Genomic DNA, 23082 nt, shown 5'->3' on the forward strand with positions numbered 1-23082 from the left:
AGTTGTCAAAATAAAGTTATTTTTGAGCTGTACTGATAACAATGTTAAAACGTTCAGACTTTTATTTTGAAGTGCGCTATGCCGCGCGACAATGATGACCCGGAAGTAGTTTAACAGAGCAGTTGTTCTCCACCTTGTTCCCCGGTCACACCTTCGGTCCTGAATATAATGGTCCCTTTTCAGCTAGAATGGTGGCGTACACATTAATGTAAGGTAACGGGTCTATGTAACGTGTTCATGTGTGCAACTGCTATGCTAAGCTAGAAGCATTTATCGCTGTTTGAATACATCATTTATTGCTGTACTACACAAACATGCTAACGACTTAGCTTTGTTGCCTGTGGTAGCTGTTGAATGGACGCGCGTGTATAGTAGCACTTGCGTACCCCGTCGGCGGTGTTTGATGTACTTAGAAGCTAAGATGACTTTTTTCTTTGGGTTTTTTTTTCATTGAACGATTTTTTTATGTTCAGACAACATGGCATTTACGTCTTTGCATTACATCAAAAGGATCAGGTGCATGATAAAAATCATGCAAGAGACATAAATATTAAATTCATTGACATATAATCATCTGTGAAGAAATAGAATTAATATTAAAATAAATTGGTGCTGGGGCTTTTTGTAAATTATTCATTATGCTAAACAGTTCTGTTGCATTTTAATTTCTCGTGAGTTTAATGGTTTTCAAATAAGAAAGAAACTCATAGTGAGGCACACTAACCCTAGGCTTCACCCTCATATATTTGAATTTGAAGCAGACAAGACTGGGCCTGGACAAAATGCCTCACTATCATCAAAGTGGTGATCTCATAAAATCTCAAATCTCTCTTAATGGCACATACATGAACTAAATGTCCTTCTTCTGTATGATTCTTCTTACAGCACTGTGCATCACACCCCTTACATGTGACACATCATCCCAGCTGCAGCTCTACCGTGAAGACAAAATCATATATGTTTCTGCTCCAGCTCCCCAGGATGGGGTTCAGACTGTGTGCATCCAAAGCCCTGCACTACAGTGCCAGGGCTTTGACTTTAACAAGGACTTCCACTTGTCTTCCACATATCTCACCCCACTGGCCTGTACCCTGCAGTCGCTCTTACTCCAGTAGCATTAAGGTGCGCCCCTATCTTCAGTACGTGAAACGTAAGATCATACCTCCTCCCAGTCCTCCGTACTGCCACGTGTGCCAGGTAGGGGACCCAGTGCTGCGTTCACATGCTGCTGCTGTTGACCCTGCAGCTATAACAGGCCCTGAGATCCAAAAGGTCATCAACACTATGGTGAAAGTGATGCGGCAGCTTGAGTGTGTGGGACTTAGTGCACCTCAGATCGGGGTGCCGCTACGGATCTTGACCCTTGAATATCCAGAGAAGATGCTGAGAGAGAGTTCGCCTGCATCGAGGGAGGCCCGTGGTCTTTCCATGCAGCCCCTGAGGATCTTTGTCAACCCTCAGCTGAGGGTCCTCGATGGGCAGAGTGTGGTCTTTCAGGAGGCCTGTGAGAGCATCTCAGGCTTCTCTGCTACAGTTCCGCGCTACCTGTCTGTGGAAGTGTCCGGTACGCATGTTTATATATTAATCCAGTGTTTCTGTGGCTTTCGAGTTTTGTGCCACATCTCCTTTGCCGAGACTGTTAAGGCTACAAAAAAACAGTACACGGAATGAAATTTGGCTTTGATTTATCCAAAAGAAGAATAACATTTCAAAATCAATCATTTAAGAGTACAAGTAGTGTGAAAGAGGATGCTGAAACTACACCACGTTTCTGATGGGGAATTAATTCCACTGTTTCTAATTAGTAGACACATTATAGGGCAGTTGCTGATGCATTTCTGTATATTGCTCTGATCCCTCTGCATGTTCACCCTGCAGGTCTGAACGAGAAGGGTGAAGCTGTCACATGGCAGGCCAGTGGCTGGCCCGCTCGTATCCTCCAACACGAGATGGACCACCTGGATGGGATCCTCTACATCGACCGTATGGACAGCAAAACTTTCATCAACATCAACTGGCAGGCACACAATGAATAGAAGATCCTCAGGATGGACCACAAACCACATAAAGAATACCTAAAACTGATGATGTGCAATGATTTAAGTTTATCTCAGCACCATCTCTGATCAGCCTACATTGTGTTGGTGAAAGCTGCTGTTTTGAGCACATGGTGTCTTTTTATCTTTCTGGTATTGAAATATTTTGGTTTGTGTTCTGGTTTGAACAAAAGCTCAGTGTCATGATCATAATGAACTGCCTCATCTGGAAATCCATCACTGGAAGTTTTTTTTTCTGCTGAGCAGAAACCCCAAAGCAATTATGACCACTTTGAAGTGCAAGCCAAGAGAGCCATGTTCTATGTCTGATGAATAAAGAGGTCGATATGTTCATGATGAAATGAATGAATCGCTAATGTCTGCCATCATCACAATGAATGAATGCAACTCTGATACTACTTAGCAAAGGAGAAGGGGGTGGAACAAAGGGTATTGCCTATTTATCTCAGAGACTTCTTTTTGTATAAAACTGGTCATTCTCCTGGTTTTACATGAGAATGGACAAATGGATGAATCTACATGAAGTTAATCCAGGACAGGGACTCAGGACGTGTCTGGGACATGAGCAGGCATGACCCAGGAAAACAGGTGGTTTTAACAGTGTTAGAAATGGTTCAGTTGTCTGGTCACTTTAACTTGTATCCAGGCTTCATTTTTCTGTATGTCAGTCTTAATGATTTACATGTCCTTTTGTGTCACTAAAATGTTAATCATAATGTGTTTATACATCTGTTTTTATTTTCTTTTATTTTTTTGGCACATTTGTCAACAAGGTATTTTCAAAACACTAAATGTTTAGCAAAATAGATTTGGATTTCATCCATCCAGCTAAAAGCATGCATCTCTTGGTGATCTTCAACTTTAGATACAGGAATATCAAGATGAGAAAACTTTACACTCACAAAACTGTTGGACCTGTGAAATGACCCAGCTACTGTTACAAAGAAATGTAAAATGTAAGTGTAGAATTAACTAGACTTACCGTCTCGTGGTCGTATGCCTCCATGAACCAGTCAAGTTGCAGTTACAGTTTACATCCATGTAGCCATCACAGCAGACAATACTTTAAACATGGATGTTGCTGTTAAGAAGCTGAATATTCTAAAATATGGATGCTTCACACACAGCTACAATCTGACAGCACAAAATATCTATACAATCAGCACAGTCTCAAGGTGGGCACCCAAGATTAGTGTCACAAGTTCAGTAGCTGACCAAATGTCTCCCTTTCTGTTCCTCAGTGATAAAGTTGGATTATTGCCAGAAGAAAAGCAAAACATTATGGTGTCACAGTGAAATTGACCTTTGACCTTTTGGCTCTAAATGGTCATCGCTTTATCCTATCAGACATTTGTGTTAAGTTTTGTTACAATTGGCGAATGAATTCTTGAGATATGGCCAAAACCATGTTTTGGGAGGTCACAGTGACCTTTGACCCCCAAAATCTAATCAGTTCATTGGTGAGCTCAGGTGGATGTTTGAAGAAATTCCCTCAAGGCGTTCTTGAGACATTGTGTCTACAAGAGAGAGATAGACAACCCAAAAACACAATGCCTCCAGCCATGGCTAGTTGCTGATACTGAGGCATAAAAAGCCAAATTTTCCTGTTAAATTTAAATTTAAATAAATATATGATTATATGCAAACACCATTACAGTGCACCTTTTTCCACTGTGATTTCAACTGAAACCTTGTCCAAAATACTCTGTAATGTTTCTAACTCATTGGTTAACAGAAAAATAATTAGCAAAATGTTTAATTGATTTATCAAGAAAATAATTGATAAAAATAATTGTTAGTTGCTTAGTTTGATTTTACAGCAAATAAATACAAAAACAAATAGCATGAAAACTATTGAAATCTTATGAGTGCTTCAAACTGTTAGTTATGATTCAGTAATAAATTAAATGTGATAACTTATTTTCATAGTACTTTTTCAAAAGTTTCACTAGTCCATACCTTAAGTAATTTGCTCATAGAACACACACAGACAAGTGAAGTATTGACCTTTTTTACTCCAGTTTGTGTGCAGGCAGCAAATACAGATGAAAACAGACTGCTTTGTGCTTTACATTAAACTACATTTAAGTGACCCAAAAGCACAAACCGCAATCACGACTTCAAGTCTCAGCAACAGACATTTTCAAAAATGTAGATAATGGTAAATATAGCCACGTAGAGAATAACCGTATGACAGAGTGATGAGGGTCTCAGAAAGAGGACCAAACTAAAAAAAAAATGGAGCACACTCAATACTGCATTTCAGTACTGTGTCAAGGCAACATTTGATTAATTGTACTTGATTTTAAAAAAAAGGAAATGTACGCAGATTTAAGGCACTGTGATTTTGCTAGTTGTGCCTCTTCAGTGCAATACATTTCCAATATAAATCACACAGATGATGACTGGTCAAAAGTTTGGCCACAGGCGCATACAACAGGACTTCTGTACCAGCAATCGCTACAATACTCATTTCCGCAATATCTGCACAGAACCAGAGGCTTTCTGGAGCACGCCCTCCCACAGGCGCACACTCCCAGGGGCTTGATATTGTGGTGACTTTGGCAGAAATCTATCTCTCTGCAGGAACCAGAGTGGAAGACTCCACAGCTGTGGCACAGGACCTGAGGGTCCAGCTTGGCGAGGTCGCAGCACTCATGGTAGGTGATTGGATGACGAGATGTAACTATTGATTTAGGTTCATCACGCAAAGCTAAGGAGGACATTGCTGCGCTGCTGCTGATGAGAGTGGGCGATGTGCTCATATCACTCACTCTGAGGCTTCCGCACTGTGGTGACTCCGCTCTCAATTCTTTAATTTCTTCTGTTGCATTGTTAGTGAACACTGTGTGGTGGCGTTTGTTTAAGCACGGCTGAATCAAGGCACAGGCAATGTCATGTGAAATGTTGCATTCAGTGCAGAACTTAAGACAAAGACGAGGAGTTTGGAGACAGCTGCAAAGGTGGTTGGCTTCAGCCTCACGCTCGCAAAGCCCTGTTGCTTCTGTCTGCAGACTGTGTGACTGTGAGTCCCCTTTGTCAAACCTCAGCTCTTCACAGGGGCGTCTGCTTTGCCTCATGCTGGCTGAGGAGCTTCTGGCAGTGTCTGATTCCAGTGCTGACGTCTTGGTCAGCTGGCAGTTATATGTAGAGATGCAGACGTCCTCTCTGGTCGACAGGGAGGTGGATGAGGAAGACAAGGACGTCATGCCATTGCTGTGTGATTTGCCAGCAGGGGGTGATGCACTGCTTTGATTTATCCAGGTTAAAGAGCGGGGACTCTCATCGACAACCACCTCCCTCTGCCCCCCGTTAACATGCTCATCTGTGTACAAATCCACCTCCCCTTCTCCATCAAATGGCTCCATCAGTGGTTTGTTGACACCGAGGGCCTTCTTGGTGTTGTCCAGCGCAACCTGTTGAGATGCACAGACAATGAATCCTCAACAATTCAAATGTATTTACTGCTCAGCAGGATTAGATCTTGTTGATGTTTAGTGCATTCAGCTGTTCACAAACAATGGTGTATCAAAGAGTATTACTTTTATGGTACTGACTGAAATGTACCCACAGTAGCGAGAATGTAAAGCTGTCATGTATTGAAAGATGGCAATGACTGTCACTTAGGGCTGGGTATTTCAAACAATACCCAGTGGGATGGAATCAGTCCAGGGGCAACCAGCAAAATAGGAGATCATCAAGTGAGAAGCAAATGGCAAACTATGTGACTGAAAATTTAAGCCAAAACCTGCAGTTCCTTAAACGGCCACTTGAGGGTGGCTCCAGAAGCCAATCAGTCCCCATAAGGCCTGTTTCCACCGCAGGAACTTTAGGGTAATTTTATGGGGCCGGGGCTGTTGGTGCGTGTCTCCACCGCAGGAACCACCCCCGAAGGACAGAGTTCCGGAACTTTTACAGGGGCTAAACAAGTCCCTGCCTCGGAGTAGGTACTTAGAACGGCCCCGAAAAACTCCTGGGTGGGGCTTGGGGATTACTTGGTGCTGACTGGATACACTCAAGGCAGGATGTGACGTCAACAGAAAGCAACAAAATAGCCAGCGTCACCCCGGTCAAAATGGTCGCGCAACGATTACGTCACATCTGGAGCCCAGTAACTTTACAGGAACCTTCCTCCTACTTCACCCTCTCAGTGGAGACACGGCGGTTGAGAGGGCCGAGCGGGAGGATGTTCCTGTGAAGTTCCTGCCCCCCCAAATAGTACCAGGAATTTCTTCAGTGGAAAACGGGCCTATAGACCCCCATGTTAATATTCCCAGCTTCACAGCATACATATTATGTTGACATCCTGGTACAGTAAACAGTTTTGGTCTATAGCTATTACTGTATGCACACTGCAATAAAAATCAGCCTAAACTCTTTGAGTTCTCCACAAGAATTTAAAATTGTCTGCGTGTCTGAACAATGTCTCGCAGCACAAGTGAGTTTAATTTGCCATATGCCAGGCAGACGTACCTGCAAGCTGCTTCCTCTCTGCCTCTCCCTCACCAAACTCAGCTCCCACTGGGCCTCACCGAGGTGTTTCCCCAGAGCTGTCAGAAGGAGGCAACACTCGCAGCGGGCCAGGAAGAAGGCACATGACAAGCAGAGGAGGTCATCCAGAGAGGAAGGACTGACCCTGGGCAGCTGGAGACAAAGCTGCTCGTGCCGAGACGAGCTGAGCTGGTATCCTAGCAGGCCAAAAAGTTTCTCAATCTGTGGCATTGAGAGCACCGGTTTGATATGGTGGGTAAACATACCAGAGTACATCTGGGACACGGAGGACAAGAGAAGAAAAACAAGTGAGTCAAAAATCAGGAATTTTATGGTTTTGTCCGTGGCTGTCTTGCCAAAAAATAAAACTACTGAGTGTAACCCAGAATTTAACAAACAAACATAAATAATAATAATTCTATCTTTGAGAAGAAACTCGGCAGAAAAATTATTTTTGTAAGACTAATTAAAATCAGTAGTTAATACGTGACTTCATTGTTGCAGCTCTTTTTCAGCCAACCTTGACAACTTTGTACTCGTCTCTCCAAGGACCGAGGTACAGGTTCAGGGCAGCTTGCTCCAGGACCTCAAAAGCTTTAGCCAAGCCCTGCAGCCCTCCTCTGGCTTTGACTCGCCCAGCACCGGCTGCTGTTGTCGATGCTGCTGCTGCTGCTGTGAGTGACTCCTCCATCACACTCAGTGGATCCAGACCGAGGCAGTGTGTCTCCTGAGCATCTCCGTCCCTCAGCAGGCCCTCCACCTGTTTCCACAGCTCCTCATCTCTACATGCCAGGCTGGAGCCTCGTCCCACAATTTGCCTCTCCAAACTGCGATCATAGCTGGTCACTAGATCCCTGGCTCTGTGCCTGGAGATGCTCATCTCTTTCATTCAGCTGAGAGGGAGACAAAAGGGACAGTGAAATGAAGGAGAAACTATGGCACTTGTTCATGCCTGTACTGTTTCTATCTAATTAATATTTAGCACCAAACACTGAACAAAAATTTAAATGCAACACTTTCATTTTTTGCCCCCATTTTTCATGAGAAAGATCCAAGACTTTTCTTGTGCACTTTATCGATACATTTCCTTCAAATTTTGGTCACTAATTTGTTAAAATCAATGTCAGTGAGCACTTCTCCTTTTGCGAAATAATCCATCCACCTGACAGGTGTCACATTTCAAGATGCTGATTAAACACCATCATTACTACACAGGTGTGCCTTGAGATCATCACATTAAAAGGTGCCATTGGCATGCTGACTGCAGGAATGTCCACCAGAGCTGTTGCCTGTAAACTGAATGTTCATTTTACTACCATGAGCCTTCTCCAATGTCGTTTGTGTGAATTTGGCAGTACATTCAACCAGCTTTACAATCACAGACCACGTGTAACCTCCCCAGCTCAGGACCTGTACAGCCAGCGTCCTCACCTACAAGATCGTCTGACACCAGCCACTTGAACAGTTGATGCAACCACTGGTTTGCACAACCAAAGAATTTCTGCACAAACTGTCAGAAACCGTCTCAGGGAAGCTCATATCAGTAGCTGGTCTCAGATGATCTTGCAGGTGAAGACGCTGGATGTGGATGTCCTGAGCTGGTGTGATTACACGTGGTCTGTGGTTGTATGGCCGGTTGGATGAAGTGCCAAATTCATGGAAAAGGCTTTGGAGACATCTTATAGTTATTTGAGAGCAATAACATCTTTTGTGTACATACAAAGAGTCAGATTCTTTTTACATTAACATGACAAAATAGGAGCAAGCGTTGTGTTTATTTTTTGTTCTATGTACATCTATTGTGCAGATTTCTTAAATTTGAAGCTGGACGACATTAAGTAGGAAACTTGCATATATAGGAGACATACAACTTAGTTGAAACTAATTTTTTTTTTTTTTTTTAAAGATTTTTTTTGGGGCTTTTTGCCTTTAATGGACAGGACAGATTGAAATGGGGTGAGAGAGAGAGAGTGGGGGTTGACATGCAGCAAAGGGTTGCAAGCTGGAGTCAAACCTGTGACCGCTGCAGCGAGGCATCGCCTCTGTACATGGGGCGCCGGCACTATCCACTACACTACCAACGCCCCGAAACTAAATTTTAAAGATGTACTATCTACACACATGCTCCACAAGAACTCATCAGTGTTTGAGCCTGCTTAACATGCTGCAATGATCACAGTCTTTCAAAATTAAAATTGTGTCAGTACAATATGATGAATGTAATTCTTAAATACATACATTTACTTCCTTTCCTAAGCTGGTTGACTACTGGGAGGACAGTTTCAGTTGGAATGCGGTGTAACCAGACCCAGCGATAATCACTTTCACACACCACAGACAGAGACTACTTTGATGCTGTAACAAATACTGACCATTGCTTGTGGCTTCATACTAGCAACCTATTTGTTTTACTACAACACTGGAAAACAACTGAACCACTTTTAATACGGCAGTGGTTGAATGTCAGGTGCCCTCCACTTTGAAAGAATCAGGTTTGCTCTAAAGGACGAATTTGATGCATACCAATACTAATGCTAACTCTCACTATTTATCTCAATCTTGATCTTTTCCCCCCTTTCCTTCTAATGTATTTATTTCTGCAAGTAGCCTTTGAGTTTCTGTTTGTTTTGTCAGCTTGTACCCTTCAGTGTTTTAACTACATATGCTGTTGTGGTTCACACATGGATGGATTACTGATTGGACCTACCAGACACAGGCGCAGGGGCCCACAGTGACAGGGAGGGCCCTGGCCTTCATCTGCAAATGTCAAATTAACACATGCTAATAAGGAAAAGACTCAGATATGACCACAAATAGACACAAACCCACAAAAAGATGCCTAAGGGCTGCAAAACCACCACAAATTTGTGTCTAGGTGGTGGAGGCCGGTTCTTTGCATATACATGCACAGGGCCCCACTGTCCACCATGTTTTCTGTTCTGCTGGTTGCCAAGTGTACCAACTTAGTGAACATACAAAAAAACAGGGCCAAACATCTGCAATGTTGCATGGCTTTCAGTAAATTATGACGATTTGTTTTCATGGAAATGTATGGTTGCCACACGTGCTGAGGAAATTATAACCACTGGCAACATAATGTTAATTATTACACGACAGCTGCATGACATATTACACACATCAGCTGTAAATTGTTTTGGGCGTAGACACTTACATTTATAACCGAAAGTGAAAGTTATGACACCTTGACCTATGTGAAAGAAAACTTAAGTAATGATAACGTTAACTTACTTTCGCAATGAGTCGAAGTGTTGACCAACGCCGTTTTAACATTAAGTTCGCCAACAGGTAAAAACTGGCTGTTAATGTGTGACAACATCGGTCAGAAACAAAATAACAGTCGTCAGCATTTTATTTCACGTTAGCATTAGCTTAATGTATTTCAACACTGACTAGCTAGTTTTGCTAGGTTAACGTTACCTGTTAGTGCTGCCTTTTGGTCTTTTAGAAACTCACACCAAATGTCATATCGATATGATACAATTTAAAGTGTTCTAGCTTTTTTCACTTAAATGAATTTAACATAAAATACCAGGAATGTTTTCAGAAACGTGTGAGCTCTTCTTTCAATTCGGCTATCGTACAATCCACCAAGCAACGAAAAGTCGACTTTTAGAGTTGGGTTAGGCTGATCTCCGCCGCCTTCCAATCTGTGGGGAAAAACCCAGGAAGTGACGGCGAATTTCCTCAGTGTAGTTAAAATTTCGTATTAAGGAAAGTTTCAAGTCCCTGTGGACTAACGCCGAATTAAAGGGCGACTCTCATTGATTCAGGTAACGTTGTGTCACTGAATGTAGACGGTACGATATTTTGCAGATACGCGAGGTAATATTAAATTATCTGAATTATGAATGGCAATTCAATCCAGGACAACATTGCTGCTGTCGGAGCTAAGCTAACGTTACCTCGCAGCTAAAGTTTGATCGAAGTGCAAGCTTTGATCGACAGAGATAGATACACACAAACTCACCTGTGTTTGGCACTTATTTAGATTCTTATTAATGAATCTGGTAGCTACAACATTTCCGGTCACACAGGCATCGTTGTGCAGCCGACACCTGCTTGATTGTCTACGATAAAGTAAACATTGTCACGTGGCACGGATTTTCCCAGCTTCAGATGGGTGCGCCTGGTTGGAGTATCAGGGCGGGCCGGAGAAGACTCTGGGAAGATGAGCTCTGCTGCGGAAAGATGACTTTGAACTCGAAATGCCCCATCAAAACTAAACTAAAAACTAGATTAAAGGACAACACGTGGCATATTAAAATGGTGTTGCGAAATCAATCGATAAAAATGACCAGTTTGCCTGTGTAAAGTTTTCTACTACTTATAAGGTCGAAAGCGCATAATTCACTAGGTGGCAGCATTTCATCTTTTAAGACCCCTAACAGTCTGTATATGAAGCAATTGCCCTGTCGTTGTCAGTTTCAGAGAATAAACACTCGCACACTCACATACACACTGTCCCGGGATGAAGACAGTGATGAGCCTCTTTTGTTGACCTGCAGGCGTGGCTTCAGTGACAGTGGTAGAAGGGCGGAACTGTGGCCCCTGAGTTTAGTTTAAAGCATCCCGTGTTGACCAAGATGCTCTGCACAAGTCAGCAGCTTCATCTCCAGCACACACACAGAGTCATCCTCCATCCTCCAGCAGGTCCGTGCAGCTGCAGCCAGCATGTCAAACTCGGACAGGGTTGTGTTAGCTCTTGGAGGAGCCGGCACAGTGGGCTCTGGGATAGTTAAAGCACTGCTCGACAAAGGTAAGCTGCAGAGAGGCCACTTGGAGACACAATGAAAACCCCTTCTCTACTGCTAAAATAGTTATCAGAAATTTTAATAATATACACTTTGAAGCAGATGATATGACATTTTTAACTCTTAAAACGAGATTAATCGGGGGACTGTCCAAACTCTTTTACGCACAGATGAATGTCTTGCGGATTTTACGCAGGGGGAGATTCCATCGTGATAAACTGCAGAGGAGATATTTTATGATTATTTTAGTTCTGTATGAGCATTTTATAGCTTTGAATTGTTAAATGACTGGCTGTTTATCTGATGCTGACAGCGCGTCTGCGTGCGTAAATGTGTTAATTGTAACATCTCCAAGCGCTGCACTGATAGATCCAATAATGAGGTACATGCTGTGCTTTACATTCAGGTACGTAATGTGCCGAAATAAATAATGGCATAATGTTAAATAATGTAAATATATGTGTTTTAAGTGTGTGTTGTGAGTTTTTGATAACTTGCACTTTTTAAAAAAAAAAAAAAAAAAAATCATATTTGCAATGTTGTCACTGGTGGTTTAATCAACAAAGTAGCATGAAAAAATAATTTAATGGTTGGAGGTAGTTGAGTGTAATTTCGGTTTTCAGATCAATTTCAGTTTTCAGGATATGCCGGCTTAGAGGCTTTTTCAGCTCCAAAGCTGCAATATCTTTGGCTTATTCATTGCGCACTGCTGCCTCTGCACTCTGGATGAACCAGTGAAGGAGACAGTGCAGGATGTTGTGATGAGAGTCCACTGGTTTGGATTTACATTGCACCTTGCACCTCCATAGCTTTGCTGTTTGAACTGAGCAGAAAGTTACCATCTGCTGCTCTGTCACGTTTATCCCTCTGATGGCCTTGATAACCAGATTTGGACAATGTAGGCCTATTAGTGAATGTTCATTTTCATGTGAGAGGGATTATTGCTAATGTGTATGTGTTAAAGGTGCTCTTTTTGTGTGTCTGCACAATAGATGAATGTAGTATCTGATGTGTGTGTGTGTGTGTGTGTGTGTGTGTGTGTGTGTGTGTGTGTGTGTGTGTGCGTGCGTGCGAAGGTTTCAAAGTCGCAGTGATCTCCAGGGACAGCAGCCGGCTGGAGAGGCTCCAGTCATTTGTCTCTCCCAACACAAAGGATAACCTCACCACTATAGTGGGGAATGTAGGTAAGTTGGTTTATATAGTTCCATTCATCTAGATAGCTGTATATCATTAATCCATTCATCCATCTATTTGAAGCTCCAGAGTCTTCACAAGCTCTTATAATAGCGAAAGACATCATCTATTTTATGTGCAGTGGGAATGCCCATGTTGGAGACTGTACTGGATATGACATCAAACTGTATTATGTCTGCATTGAAAAGAACCTTTAGTAGCCCCTTTAAGGCTGCAGAGTTCATTACAAATTTGATCACAGCTTGTACTTGTGTGTTTATTTTACAAATATCAAACAACATTAGTTTGGTTTTGTTCAAATTTATTGATAATTTGCTTGTGTCAAACCACATTTTTAATTTACTAATTTTTTTGCCATGAGTACCACCAAAAGCTGCCACAAGTTTTCCCTGAACAGAAAATATTGGGGTTGTCCCCAACTAAAACAAATTTAAATATTCCTGATACTTTACATATGTCATTTATACACAGAACAACAGTTCAGGACCTAGTACAGACCCCATGTGGAACTCCACAAGTAATATCCAGACATAATGATTTGTAATTACCAATATGTACAAATTGTTAATAGTTTCCTAAATTGCATTTTAGCCAGTTTAGCGCAACCCCTCTGATTTAAATACCTTTTCATTTTATTGAGTAATATGTCATGATCTATGGTATCAAATGTTTTTTTTAATCTATAAATACTCCCCCTGCATAGTTTTGTTATCTATACACCTGGTTATTTCTTCTGTTTTCATCTAATTAATGCCATGGATGTTGATCTGTTTGTTTTGAATCTGTGCTGACTGTCTGACAACAATATGTGCTTTATGAAATTGTCTAACAGTCCACAAAGAGTTTTTCCAGTATTGTAGAGAATCATCGTAGAGATCATTTAGCTGTTTTCATTTTACGTGGAAACGTATCCATTTTGAATGACAGGTTACAAATGTAAGTTAGTGGTTTAATAATAGCCACGATGACTTTCTTAACTAAAGTGACATTCATTCCAGTCTGTTGATGTTTTGTTCTTAAACTTGCTTACGATATCAGTAATTTATTTTACTTCTGCTGCTCTCAGAAAAATAGAGCTTGGATCTCCATAATCCTTTATAGTCACCCCTTCTTTTGGCTGTGGATGATTCAGTTCATCTGCCAGTTTGGGTCTTATAAAAAAAGTTGTGAAATCCAGAAACCACATCATTCATATTGTTTACAGTTTTTCCAATGTCAATAAAATACTGAGGATAACTTGTGTTTCTGGATCCATTTTAATAATGCTATTTAATATATTCCATATGCCCGCAATTTTGTTTTTGTTATAGCACTTATATTTGTTTTTTGCTTTTCTTTTATTCTTTATACAGTGGGATTTTTGGAGGCATTTTGTTGTCCCTTTGTCATCCATAGCCTATCCTAACTTACTTGCTGTAAAAAAACCCATGCCTGGTTCAATACTCTTGGGAGTTTTGTCGCCTCAACCTTGCTTGTTCTGGTATATGGTATGACCAAGCAAGCTTATTGTTGCTAATGTTTTCTAATGTTTGCAGACTTTTGATTTATTCTTGTGTTAGGAATTAAATAAGATATTTTATGTTAAAGGTTGTCAATTAGGGTTTTTTTTGTTGAAGAAAGCTCTTGGTCGTCAAATTGGAAAGGGTTCATCATCGGGGGAGCATAAATGTTCTTAGTAAATGTTACTGATAACCTGTTATGAAAATGTGTCTGATAGTAGTGCTGACGGCAAGGTGAGAAAGTAATCCAAAAAACATTAGGATTCATCCTTTTGGGACCATGACTATTGAAAGAAGATTTAATGGAAATTCCAGCCTTCCATGTTTGATGACCTTGTACCTTACCATGTATCTCAAGAGGAAACAGTTAGGTTGGAAGGTCACCATAATTGTTATGAATCATCCTCTAGGGGGGCAACTTCTCAGGCTCCAGCTCTAAATGTTTTCTGTCAAGCAGCCCCTGCAATTTTTATTGCAAAAACACGGCTAAAAACACTGCAACATGCATTGCAATTTTTTTTAGAAAAGCTGCCGGGAAATCAGACATTTCAGGCTGCAACAAACTTAGAAAATAGCCACAAAATCCTGGAAGGAGTGATTATGCCATTGATTCAAATGTTGCAGATTTGTCAGTGTTACAGGTACCGGGTTGCAGCACCAGTATACAGTTGTATGAATAACTGAAACAAAAGAAAACAAAGGATGACACGGGAGACGTGGCTTGTCTTTGCTGAATCTTCCTCAGTTATGTTTATTTACGTTACGTCATTCACTGTACTGTTAACACTGTCCATTTTAATATTCACTCAGCATCATACTGTATATGTATTGTCTTTCCAGACATATTTCAGTGTTCATAAAACACACATTTTCCGCAAAACACACTATCAAACTAAAAATAACCACCTTTCGTCACAATATCATCTTCATGTCACCTTTCCATGTCTCAGCTCAACACTGGTCATAATTGCACTTTAAATGTACTTTAAAGAGAATACTGTAATATTTCCTGGACTCACATGTTACACAATAGCATGTAAAAAGACATGAGCTTTTAACCTTTTTTTTAACCAACTACTATATCAATCCATACATATTAACTTTTTTTCACAAACATATTTCTAATGAATTTGTATACTTTTTACTTAATTACTTTTGACATATGGATTTTCAATATTTCCCATCAACCAGTTCTCAAACCACTTCCACACAACATGAACCTTTAAACATAATAAAATAAATCAAGGAGTTTACCATGGTATGTATTAAACCAAAAGAAATAGTTGTGCAGTCCACACTAGCCCTCCACATCTAGCTACTTGCTAGCAACGACAGAACATGGCGCCGCCACCACCATTTCCTCGGCGGGCGACGAGTCCGAAAACACTCAAATACTATCTCATGGCTCACAAACAAACCCGTGCCTAATGCAAAATTATCCTCAAATATTTATCCACCAGTTACGGTTACTTTCATTACATTTTCATATACCACGTACCTGAAACAAAAGAAAACAAAGGATGACACGGGAGACGTGGCTTGTCTTTGCTGAATCTTCCTCAGTTATGAGGGAAGACAGCAGGATGCAGGCAAACCACAAGCTCACAGTCAGTACGTTTACATGGACAGTTTAATTCCACTTTTAATCGGAATGAACGGTCATTCCGATTGAAAATTAAATCCGATTAAAGGGGGTGGTTTATTCCGTTTGTCATTCCGAATGAAAGAAATTTGTGTGCATGTATACACTCATTCCTCTTTAAGTTCATTCCGGTCTTTCTGCGCATGCTCGTTTCCTTGCGCTTCTCGTGCGATGACGTATATAGCGCGCATAGCAACGGGCTGCATAGCAACGGGCTGAGCTAGCGCAGTTGGACTCGTTGCACTCACCGGTTTCCATTCGCCACAGCACGGTCTTCTGCCTCCCTTCTCCTGCTCAACAGATGAAGCATTAGCAGAACAAGGTTGTTGTCGTACTGCTGCTTTAAGAATATAAGCAAAATACGCCCGAAAAAGGCACTAAGAACGGCATCGTCAAGCATCTTGTTATCCGGAGCGAGGACTACAGTGTTTTCTTCCGGTAAACGTAAACACGTAACATCCGCCCCGCCCCCTATCCAATCAGAAACCTTCCCTGACCCAAACCTTGCGCAGACCTGAATAAAGGCGATTGAACTGATCTCCCATGTAAACCCTCATTCGGAATGAATATTTCCCATGTAAACTACCTGGAAACACTTTAATTCCGAATGATTTCATTCAGATTCATTTCATTCTGAATGAGAAGCCATCATGTAACCGTAGCCAGTGCCTCCTACTGGCAGGAACGTGGCAATTATCTATACTGCATCTGGTTTTCCTAATTTGTTACTTGTGGTATAAATAAGCATTTAAAAAAAAAAAAACACAACAAAATGAATTTATAATGAACAATTAATAAGTAAGGCTTGTTTTAAACAACTAATATTAAACCAATATGCACAAATGTGAACACACATTAGTGGGCTTCACATCAGCAAAATATTCATTCTGTGAATTACAGCATATTATAACAAGGATACATTTCACTAAAGACACTTAAATGGCTTAACTTGCAATGGGATTGCTCCAGCTGCAATACAGCCATCTGCAACTTAAATCAAATGTTGACCAGGTGCATAAAATGAGGCAAAGGGCCAACAACACCTTCCCAATTTCCTACCCCCCTACTTGCTTGGACCACACCCATCTTCTCTCTTTATTTTGATCTCAAGTACACACCTGTAAAGTTCCGTGACAGCGTATTGTACAGTTGCAATGTTATGGCATTAACAAAATGTGTCCACGAACAGACAGACACATAACCACGTGGCAAAATACTCAACAACAATCCTGTAGCAGTTCCTGCCAAAATAGGTGCCACCAGGACTCTAAGACCCCCTTAGGTTTAGGCCAAGCCCTCAGTGCATATGTTTGGCTCCGCCCCTGCTCCAACTTCTGTTTGCAAAATATAGCAGCTTCAACCAAGAACAATTAATATCTGCCGTTAAAACCTTATATTAGTCTAAATATACACATATTTGTCTGAAATGCTGTTTTGAAGGCCTCAGTCTCAGCTGGACCATCACCTGGAAGTATATCCTCTCCTGAAACCTTGTCTCTGTTCCAGGGTCAGAGGAGGGAGCAGAGCAGGCAAAACAGGCCCTGCTGAAGGCGGTGGGAAAGGTGACAGACATTGTCTCCTCTCTGGGCTTCAGTTGGTGGCAGGGAGGACCGCCACACACCCAGTCTCTCAAAGACCTACACTGGGTGAGCAGCATACAGACATAAACCAGACACTGGCAGGACCAATACATGAGACTAACAGTGGTTTTGATTAGATATTTAATTTTATACTGTTGGCAGTAATGGTTGTCAGATGAGTCTTAGAAGTAGTAGTACATCATGTCTGAAATTGTTGCAGAGGGTTTTCCTCTGTTATACGGAATAAATTCTGATTCTTGCCTGATCATTTCATATTTCATCTCCCATCAACTCTCTAGGTAATTGAGACGTTACTTTTCAGTACATTTGTGTCATGGAAGGCCTTCTTTCCCTTGGTGAGGGACAACCCCAACTGTACCTACACCTTCATAACAGGTGACTTCTTTAGCTGTTTATTTCTACCAATAGCACTCTGTAAAAACTGATGTAATCTGAAAGCTGCTGCCTGCTGCTGCTAGAGGCAAGGTTGATGGAGCAATGAGAGTCAATCAAAATAGTAAAGTTGAGGGCCATGAGCAAGAATAGTAAGCTGAAAGATGCTTAGCAGCTTGGAGGAGCATTACACAAAGTCACTTCATCCATTTTTAATAAAAAATATTGATTAGTGCAGCTTTAACTTATAAACTAAGCATATTAAAGTCATCATTACAACAATTTCAGTCATTTTTACCATTTTGTCCAAAAGAAACAAGAACAATCCAGGAGATTTTCATAGTCAATAAAAAGGAGTGTGTTGTGGTTTTGTGGTCTATAGTCTCCTCAGCCATATCCCTCAGCACATAGACTATCTGCCCAGCTGTGGAAAAGCAGCCAAAAAATGATTGCTAGCAAGTGTGACATAGTTATATAGTGTTATGCCTCTGTTTCTCTGTGCCACAGGAGGAGCAGGTGAGAAGTTGCTGATGCCTGGTACCGGCTTCTTGACAGTAGGAGCTGCCAGCACCCTGGCCTTCTGCCAGGTACTACGAGAGGAGTATCCTGAGGTGCCCTGCAAACTCAACCAGGTGAGGCTTTAATGGAATTACGCAGCAAGACCTCAATTAAGGAAGCACCAAAGCTGATATAAGATATCTACCTGACCTCGATTTTATAGCTTCAGATCTGTTCATTTAGGTCTCCGCAGCTCAGCCCGAGATTATAAAAGAAATCCTTCAGATTTCATTCAGTGTGGCAAAATCCTGTTCATTCTCCTGCAGAGACTTTAAAGGTCTAGTGTGTGGGATTTAGTGGCATCTAGTGGTGAAGTTGCAGAACTGCTACTTCACCAATGTGCCAGGTGTGTGAGAGAACCCCTGGTAAAAACACAAATGGAGCCAGTGTTTGGTTTGTCCATTCTGGGCTACTGTAGAAGCAATATAATGGACTCTGTGGAAGAGGACCTGCTCTGTAGATATAAACAACTTGTTCTAGTAACGAAAAACACAACGATTCTTAGTTTCAGGGGATTATTCACTAATGAAAAAATGTTTATGAATACTGCGTTAAATTTCTGCCAGTGTATCCTCCTAAATTCTACAGACTGGACCTTTAAATGAAGAATTCATGCCTTTTTAAAGATGGCTTGCTAGAAAATTGAACAATTAATCAGCTTGATGTGCTACAGGTCACATTAGAACTGAAATACAACTTCAGGATTTGTCTTTTCACATAATGCTTTTCACATAAAGTTGAAAATGATTTCTCTCAACAGTTCTCTAAATCATTTGCCCTGTGTTCTCCTTTGGGAAAATAAAAAACAGAAACCAAAAGGTATAAATATGTATTTTATGTTCATGATAACGCCCCCTAGTTAAGTACTTAAAGGAATATGATTTTGCTGTCTGCCAGCTCAAACAAAAAGGATCGTTCTGATATCTCCCCAGTTCTGGTAAACATATTCATTGGGTTTGGCTATTCTCTCTGCATTCGTCATGTGTTCTTAGAAAACATTCCTGAAACAAGACGCAAGATACCACATTACTTTATTATCCACAATGTTTGCAACTCATGTATTAAGAGTTTCTGAAGCTGGTCTCTTCTCATCCGTTCAGTCATGGTGTTTTTTGTTTCATGCACACAGGAAATAAGGAACATCACCAACTGTGAGTGTTTCCCTAGTAAAGCTGGACAGTAAAATGTATGTATAGGAACAATATGAAATGGAATCTTAATATTATATTTGATTTTAATTGTTAATGTCACAATTTAATTCAGACTTGATTCTCAATTTCAAACTGTTTCTTGATTCAGTAAATAGAGAAAGAGGCACTGTTTTTAGGGATCTTACTTTGGTTCACTGCCAGACCAATCACTGGTGTTATGCTGGTCAACTAAATTGTAATATACGACATTTTTGGCTGTTAAACAAAGCGGTCCTATTTAAAGTCTCTGACAAACAGAAAAAGATACAAAAAGGGTTTAAACGTAGCCTCCAGCAGTGAAGACTACTCTCTCTGATGCCATGCTAACACCACTGAAACCCATTGTTATCTATAACTCAGTACGGGCACTAGGGCTTTTGAAATGAAACAAAATGTGGGTCGAGTTGTTTTCTTCATCTGACCAGAGTTACCCGAAGTGCTGCAGTGTGTTGGTTTGTTAATGCTGAGTTGGCACTCATTTTAAGGGTAACGGCTTGTAAAGGTTTAATAGACTACTTTGCTTACATCTTGCAAAGCTAATTTTTAAGTCACTAAAAGGAATACTTCACCCACAGAATGACCATCTAATATCAATAACTCACACCGTGTTACCTTGAATTTTTCTCACATTCCTCCTGGGTGAACGGAGAATCCAAAAAAGTTGAACATTCTTTATAAATTCAAGTAATTAGGGACTACATTTAACAACAACTAAACTATATCAAAACATCTGTTTACAAACTCTCGCACAACTAGTGCAGTATAATCCAAGTTTCATTTATCCAGTCATATGCTCAGTACTTCCCAAACACATACAGTTTGGCTAAAACATTACTATATAGAACACTTCTGCCTAAGAGTAGAGCACCCTGGGTAAGCTTGTAATTTTGAGCTAAGGTGCATGTGTGCCCTGGCACGCTACTCGTTTGTGTGAGATGGTTTGTACTGACGTGTTTTAAATGATTAAAATTAAGCAAAAATACATGTTTTGATATAGTTTTGCAGACCTTGATTACTTTTATTTATGAAGAATGTTCACATTTTTTGGATTCTCCACTCACTGTGGAGGCATGTGAGAAAAACAAAGTTTTCATCATGGAGTACAGGCAACACGCTACATCTGGGACCATGGCAACATCCCTTACATTAAAGCCTCTACAAGGAACTTTTAACTGGATATGCAAAAGTCTCTCATTTCTGCTGATGTCTGTGCGTGACCTACAACAGCAAATGAGACCATCGGTGTGAATATAAGCTATTTCTATATAGAGTATATCCATACCTTTAGGAAACTGTCTCTGGGCCCGCCCCAGGTCGCTTCCAGGGCGAAAGATTTACGGCACTCAGACGGCACACTTCATCTTACCTAGATGCTTACATTTATAGTGACTCTTATAAATAGTCGCTATTCCTCCTCCTCGACCCGACATCCGTGGAGAGTTAAAATAGCAGCAATCATCGAGTAAAAGTTCTGTGAAAGCACTGGACTCACCAACAGTCAGCCATGTCTCAGTCACACAGAGAAAACCCAATCCTCAGGAAGTCAGGAAATCCTTCAGGATAAACGTTTTGTTCACTAGCAATCTAGCATTTACCAGCCCAATCCTGGCAGGAGTCAGCGGGTCCATGGCGTTAGCTGTCTGGAGAGCCACACACAGAGGACACAGGTTGCGCAGATTCACCCCGCGTCAGCGGGGACGAGGAGAGCAGGGGCCGCGGGGCTGGAACACCTCATTCGGGCCAATGGCAGGTACCAGCCAGGCGTCGACAGGGTCCAGCGAGTGCCAAGAAATAAAGAGGCGAGGCACCGCTCCATACTCAGTCCAAGTGCTCGCCAAACAGGCCTTCAACCTCACCAGCCGACTGCTGCGTTTACCCCGGCGGCAGTGGCGCTTATGCCGGAGAGGTGGAGCTGGGGCGTGGCAGAGGTGAGCTGGGACCCCCGACAGGAGGGGTCCATGTCATTGGTCCAACAGCCCATTGGCCCGACATCCCATTAGTCCGATGGTCCACGGTGCTGAACAGCTCCCAGTGGGCGTATTTCTGCCTTGATGGTGCGCCACTACCAGCTCTGGGTCAGCTGGGAAAGACTTGAGGCGGAGCAGGCTCACAGCTTATGTGTTTGTCACTTTCTTTTTCATTTTAACCCACAGCATGATCTTTTCCTGACCCTAACCAAGTGGTTTTTGTGCCTAAACCTAACCAGACCTTAACCACAGGGCATCATGATGATTTCGGAACAACGGGATTTCGGAACAATGGGTTTAATATGGTCGGAACAATGGGATGTCGGACCAATGGGCAGTTCCCAATAGGAGTGGGGGCAAAGTTTTCCCGTCTTGTTGTTTCATTCATCCCCAAAACAAACACATGTGCGAGCCAGGTAAGCGTCTTTAAGACAATACGCGCTAGAGCTCATGGGAATTGTAGGCTTCATTCCGGCAAAACACTACCGCTTTTGTCCACACCTAAAAATCAACTCAAAATGAAAGTTCCTTGTAGGGGCTTTAAGTTTAAGTTTAACTTGGCAAGAAATGCAAACTGAAACATGATCAGACAGGTTTTAAGTACAGCTAAGGGTAGCTAAACTTATTTGGAAGAGAAAAAGAGAGTTTGACCTCCAAAAAATTGGTTTCATCTGGATAAAGTATTGGCTTTTTTACAACCTGTCCTGTTTGACTACCTATCGAAGTGATGCCACCATGTCCCGACCACTTACTTTGGTGTTACTGTAAGCAATGTCCAAAGCAGATGAACTGATAAAGACCTAATTTCCTCTTCCCCAACTCTTTGGTGTCCCTAATCACCTCGCATTCAAATCTGTCTTTCTTTCCCTTGGCTTTCTTGTTTTGTTAACGCCCTCATGTGTGTACCCTCCCTGCTCTTGGTCCTGACAGGTGAAGATCGACACAGGTGTGGCCACTCCAGAGCGCATGGCACCTGGTTACCTGAACCACCTGGACCTGGGTGAGGCTGTTGCCGCCCTTGTGGAAAGACGAAACACCTCCCACACTGTCTTCACTGTCAACTGTCCCGCAGACTTAAAAACTGTCCTTCTGGACAAGAACCTGTAGACTTGCAAACCCTTTCTCCAGCCCTGCCTTGTTGTCACAGGGACACATCTACACGTCTTCTGCTTCTGCTCTTGCTGAACTCTCCAGAAACACATTTACAGTGTCTTTTTGTTTGTTTTCTTCTCCCACACCTCTGAACTCCATCCATGCATTCATGTGAATTGTCAGTTGTTTCAACTAATACTGTACTGTATATTCAGCTGCCTGTTTTGCAATTGCAAGTGTTTGCAATTGTTTTCTCTGCACGTGCTGTTGTGTGATATGTTTATAAAAATACACAGGATTTGTAATATTCACCTTCACATTGTTGCATGTTTCTGTACAAATACTATCACGCAGTTCTGTTCTTTCTTCTACATTGTTGGAAGACATGATATCCAATATAATGATACCAGTTCTCCATGAATTTGCTAAATATACAAGGTATACAACTCGACTTCTTAAGGCCAAACTATTGGAAGAAGCAGGTTAAGACAGGGTGGAGGGGGTTCGAATTCCCTGCTGGCATTTTCCCAAGTGGTCCAAAAGGAAGAGGTTGTTTGGTTCTGATCGTATGTATCCACAAACCTAGTAATCTCTCAAGACAGATTCTGCAATCTACATTGTAAAGGAAGAAAAAAAAAAAAATATAT

General features: G+C 41.6%; 3 protein-coding genes across 10 annotated transcripts; 2 read left to right on the plus strand and 1 right to left on the minus strand.

Annotated features, from left to right (window-relative positions):
- Positions 1-86: 86 nt before the first annotated feature.
- Positions 87-3569, plus strand: pdf (peptide deformylase, mitochondrial). Of its 2 annotated transcripts, none has more exons than XM_049573739.1 (3): positions 87-208; positions 886-1564; positions 1879-3568. In XM_049573739.1, exons 2-3 carry the CDS (start codon positions 958-960, stop codon positions 2034-2036), a joined length of 765 nt encoding a protein of 254 aa, XP_049429696.1. In that variant the 5' UTR covers positions 87-208; positions 886-957; the 3' UTR covers positions 2037-3568. The 2 variants fall into 2 exon arrangements, with proteins under 2 accessions (XP_049429696.1, XP_049429697.1); XM_049573740.1 differs by having other exon boundaries at positions 103-213; positions 1879-3569.
- A 483-nt stretch (positions 3570-4052) lies between these two features.
- spata2l (spermatogenesis associated 2-like) lies at positions 4053-10928 on the minus strand. 6 transcript variants are annotated; one of them, XM_049573726.1, is made up of 6 exons: positions 9987-10081; positions 9798-9865; positions 9256-9305; positions 7069-7441; positions 6531-6824; positions 4053-5473 (listed from the first exon to the last, which is right to left on the minus strand). In XM_049573726.1, the coding sequence occupies exons 4-6, from the start codon at positions 7435-7437 to the stop codon at positions 4448-4450; spliced, it is 1689 nt and encodes a 562-aa protein (XP_049429683.1). In that variant the 5' UTR covers positions 7438-7441; positions 9256-9305; positions 9798-9865; positions 9987-10081; the 3' UTR covers positions 4053-4447. The 6 variants fall into 6 exon arrangements, with proteins under 6 accessions (XP_049429683.1, XP_049429684.1, XP_049429680.1 ...); XM_049573727.1 differs by lacking the exon at positions 9256-9305; XM_049573723.1 differs by lacking the exons at positions 9256-9305; positions 9798-9865; positions 9987-10081 and adding an exon at positions 10537-10928.
- Positions 9822-23009, plus strand: si:dkey-238o13.4 (uncharacterized protein LOC560780 homolog). Of its 2 annotated transcripts, XM_049573742.1 has the most exons (7): positions 9822-9854; positions 11217-11325; positions 12397-12504; positions 17162-17301; positions 17535-17631; positions 18136-18260; positions 22274-23009. In XM_049573742.1, the coding sequence occupies exons 2-7, from the start codon at positions 11241-11243 to the stop codon at positions 22448-22450; spliced, it is 732 nt and encodes a 243-aa protein (XP_049429699.1). In that variant the 5' UTR covers positions 9822-9854; positions 11217-11240; the 3' UTR covers positions 22451-23009. The 2 variants fall into 2 exon arrangements, with proteins under 2 accessions (XP_049429699.1, XP_049429698.1); XM_049573741.1 differs by lacking the exon at positions 9822-9854 and having other exon boundaries at positions 11115-11325; positions 22274-22951.
- Positions 23010-23082: the final 73 nt, after the last annotated feature.

The sequence above is a fragment of the Epinephelus fuscoguttatus genome, linkage group LG4 (genome assembly GCF_011397635.1).
Source record: "Epinephelus fuscoguttatus linkage group LG4, E.fuscoguttatus.final_Chr_v1".
Classification (NCBI taxonomy): Eukaryota; Metazoa; Chordata; class Actinopteri; order Perciformes; family Serranidae; genus Epinephelus; species Epinephelus fuscoguttatus.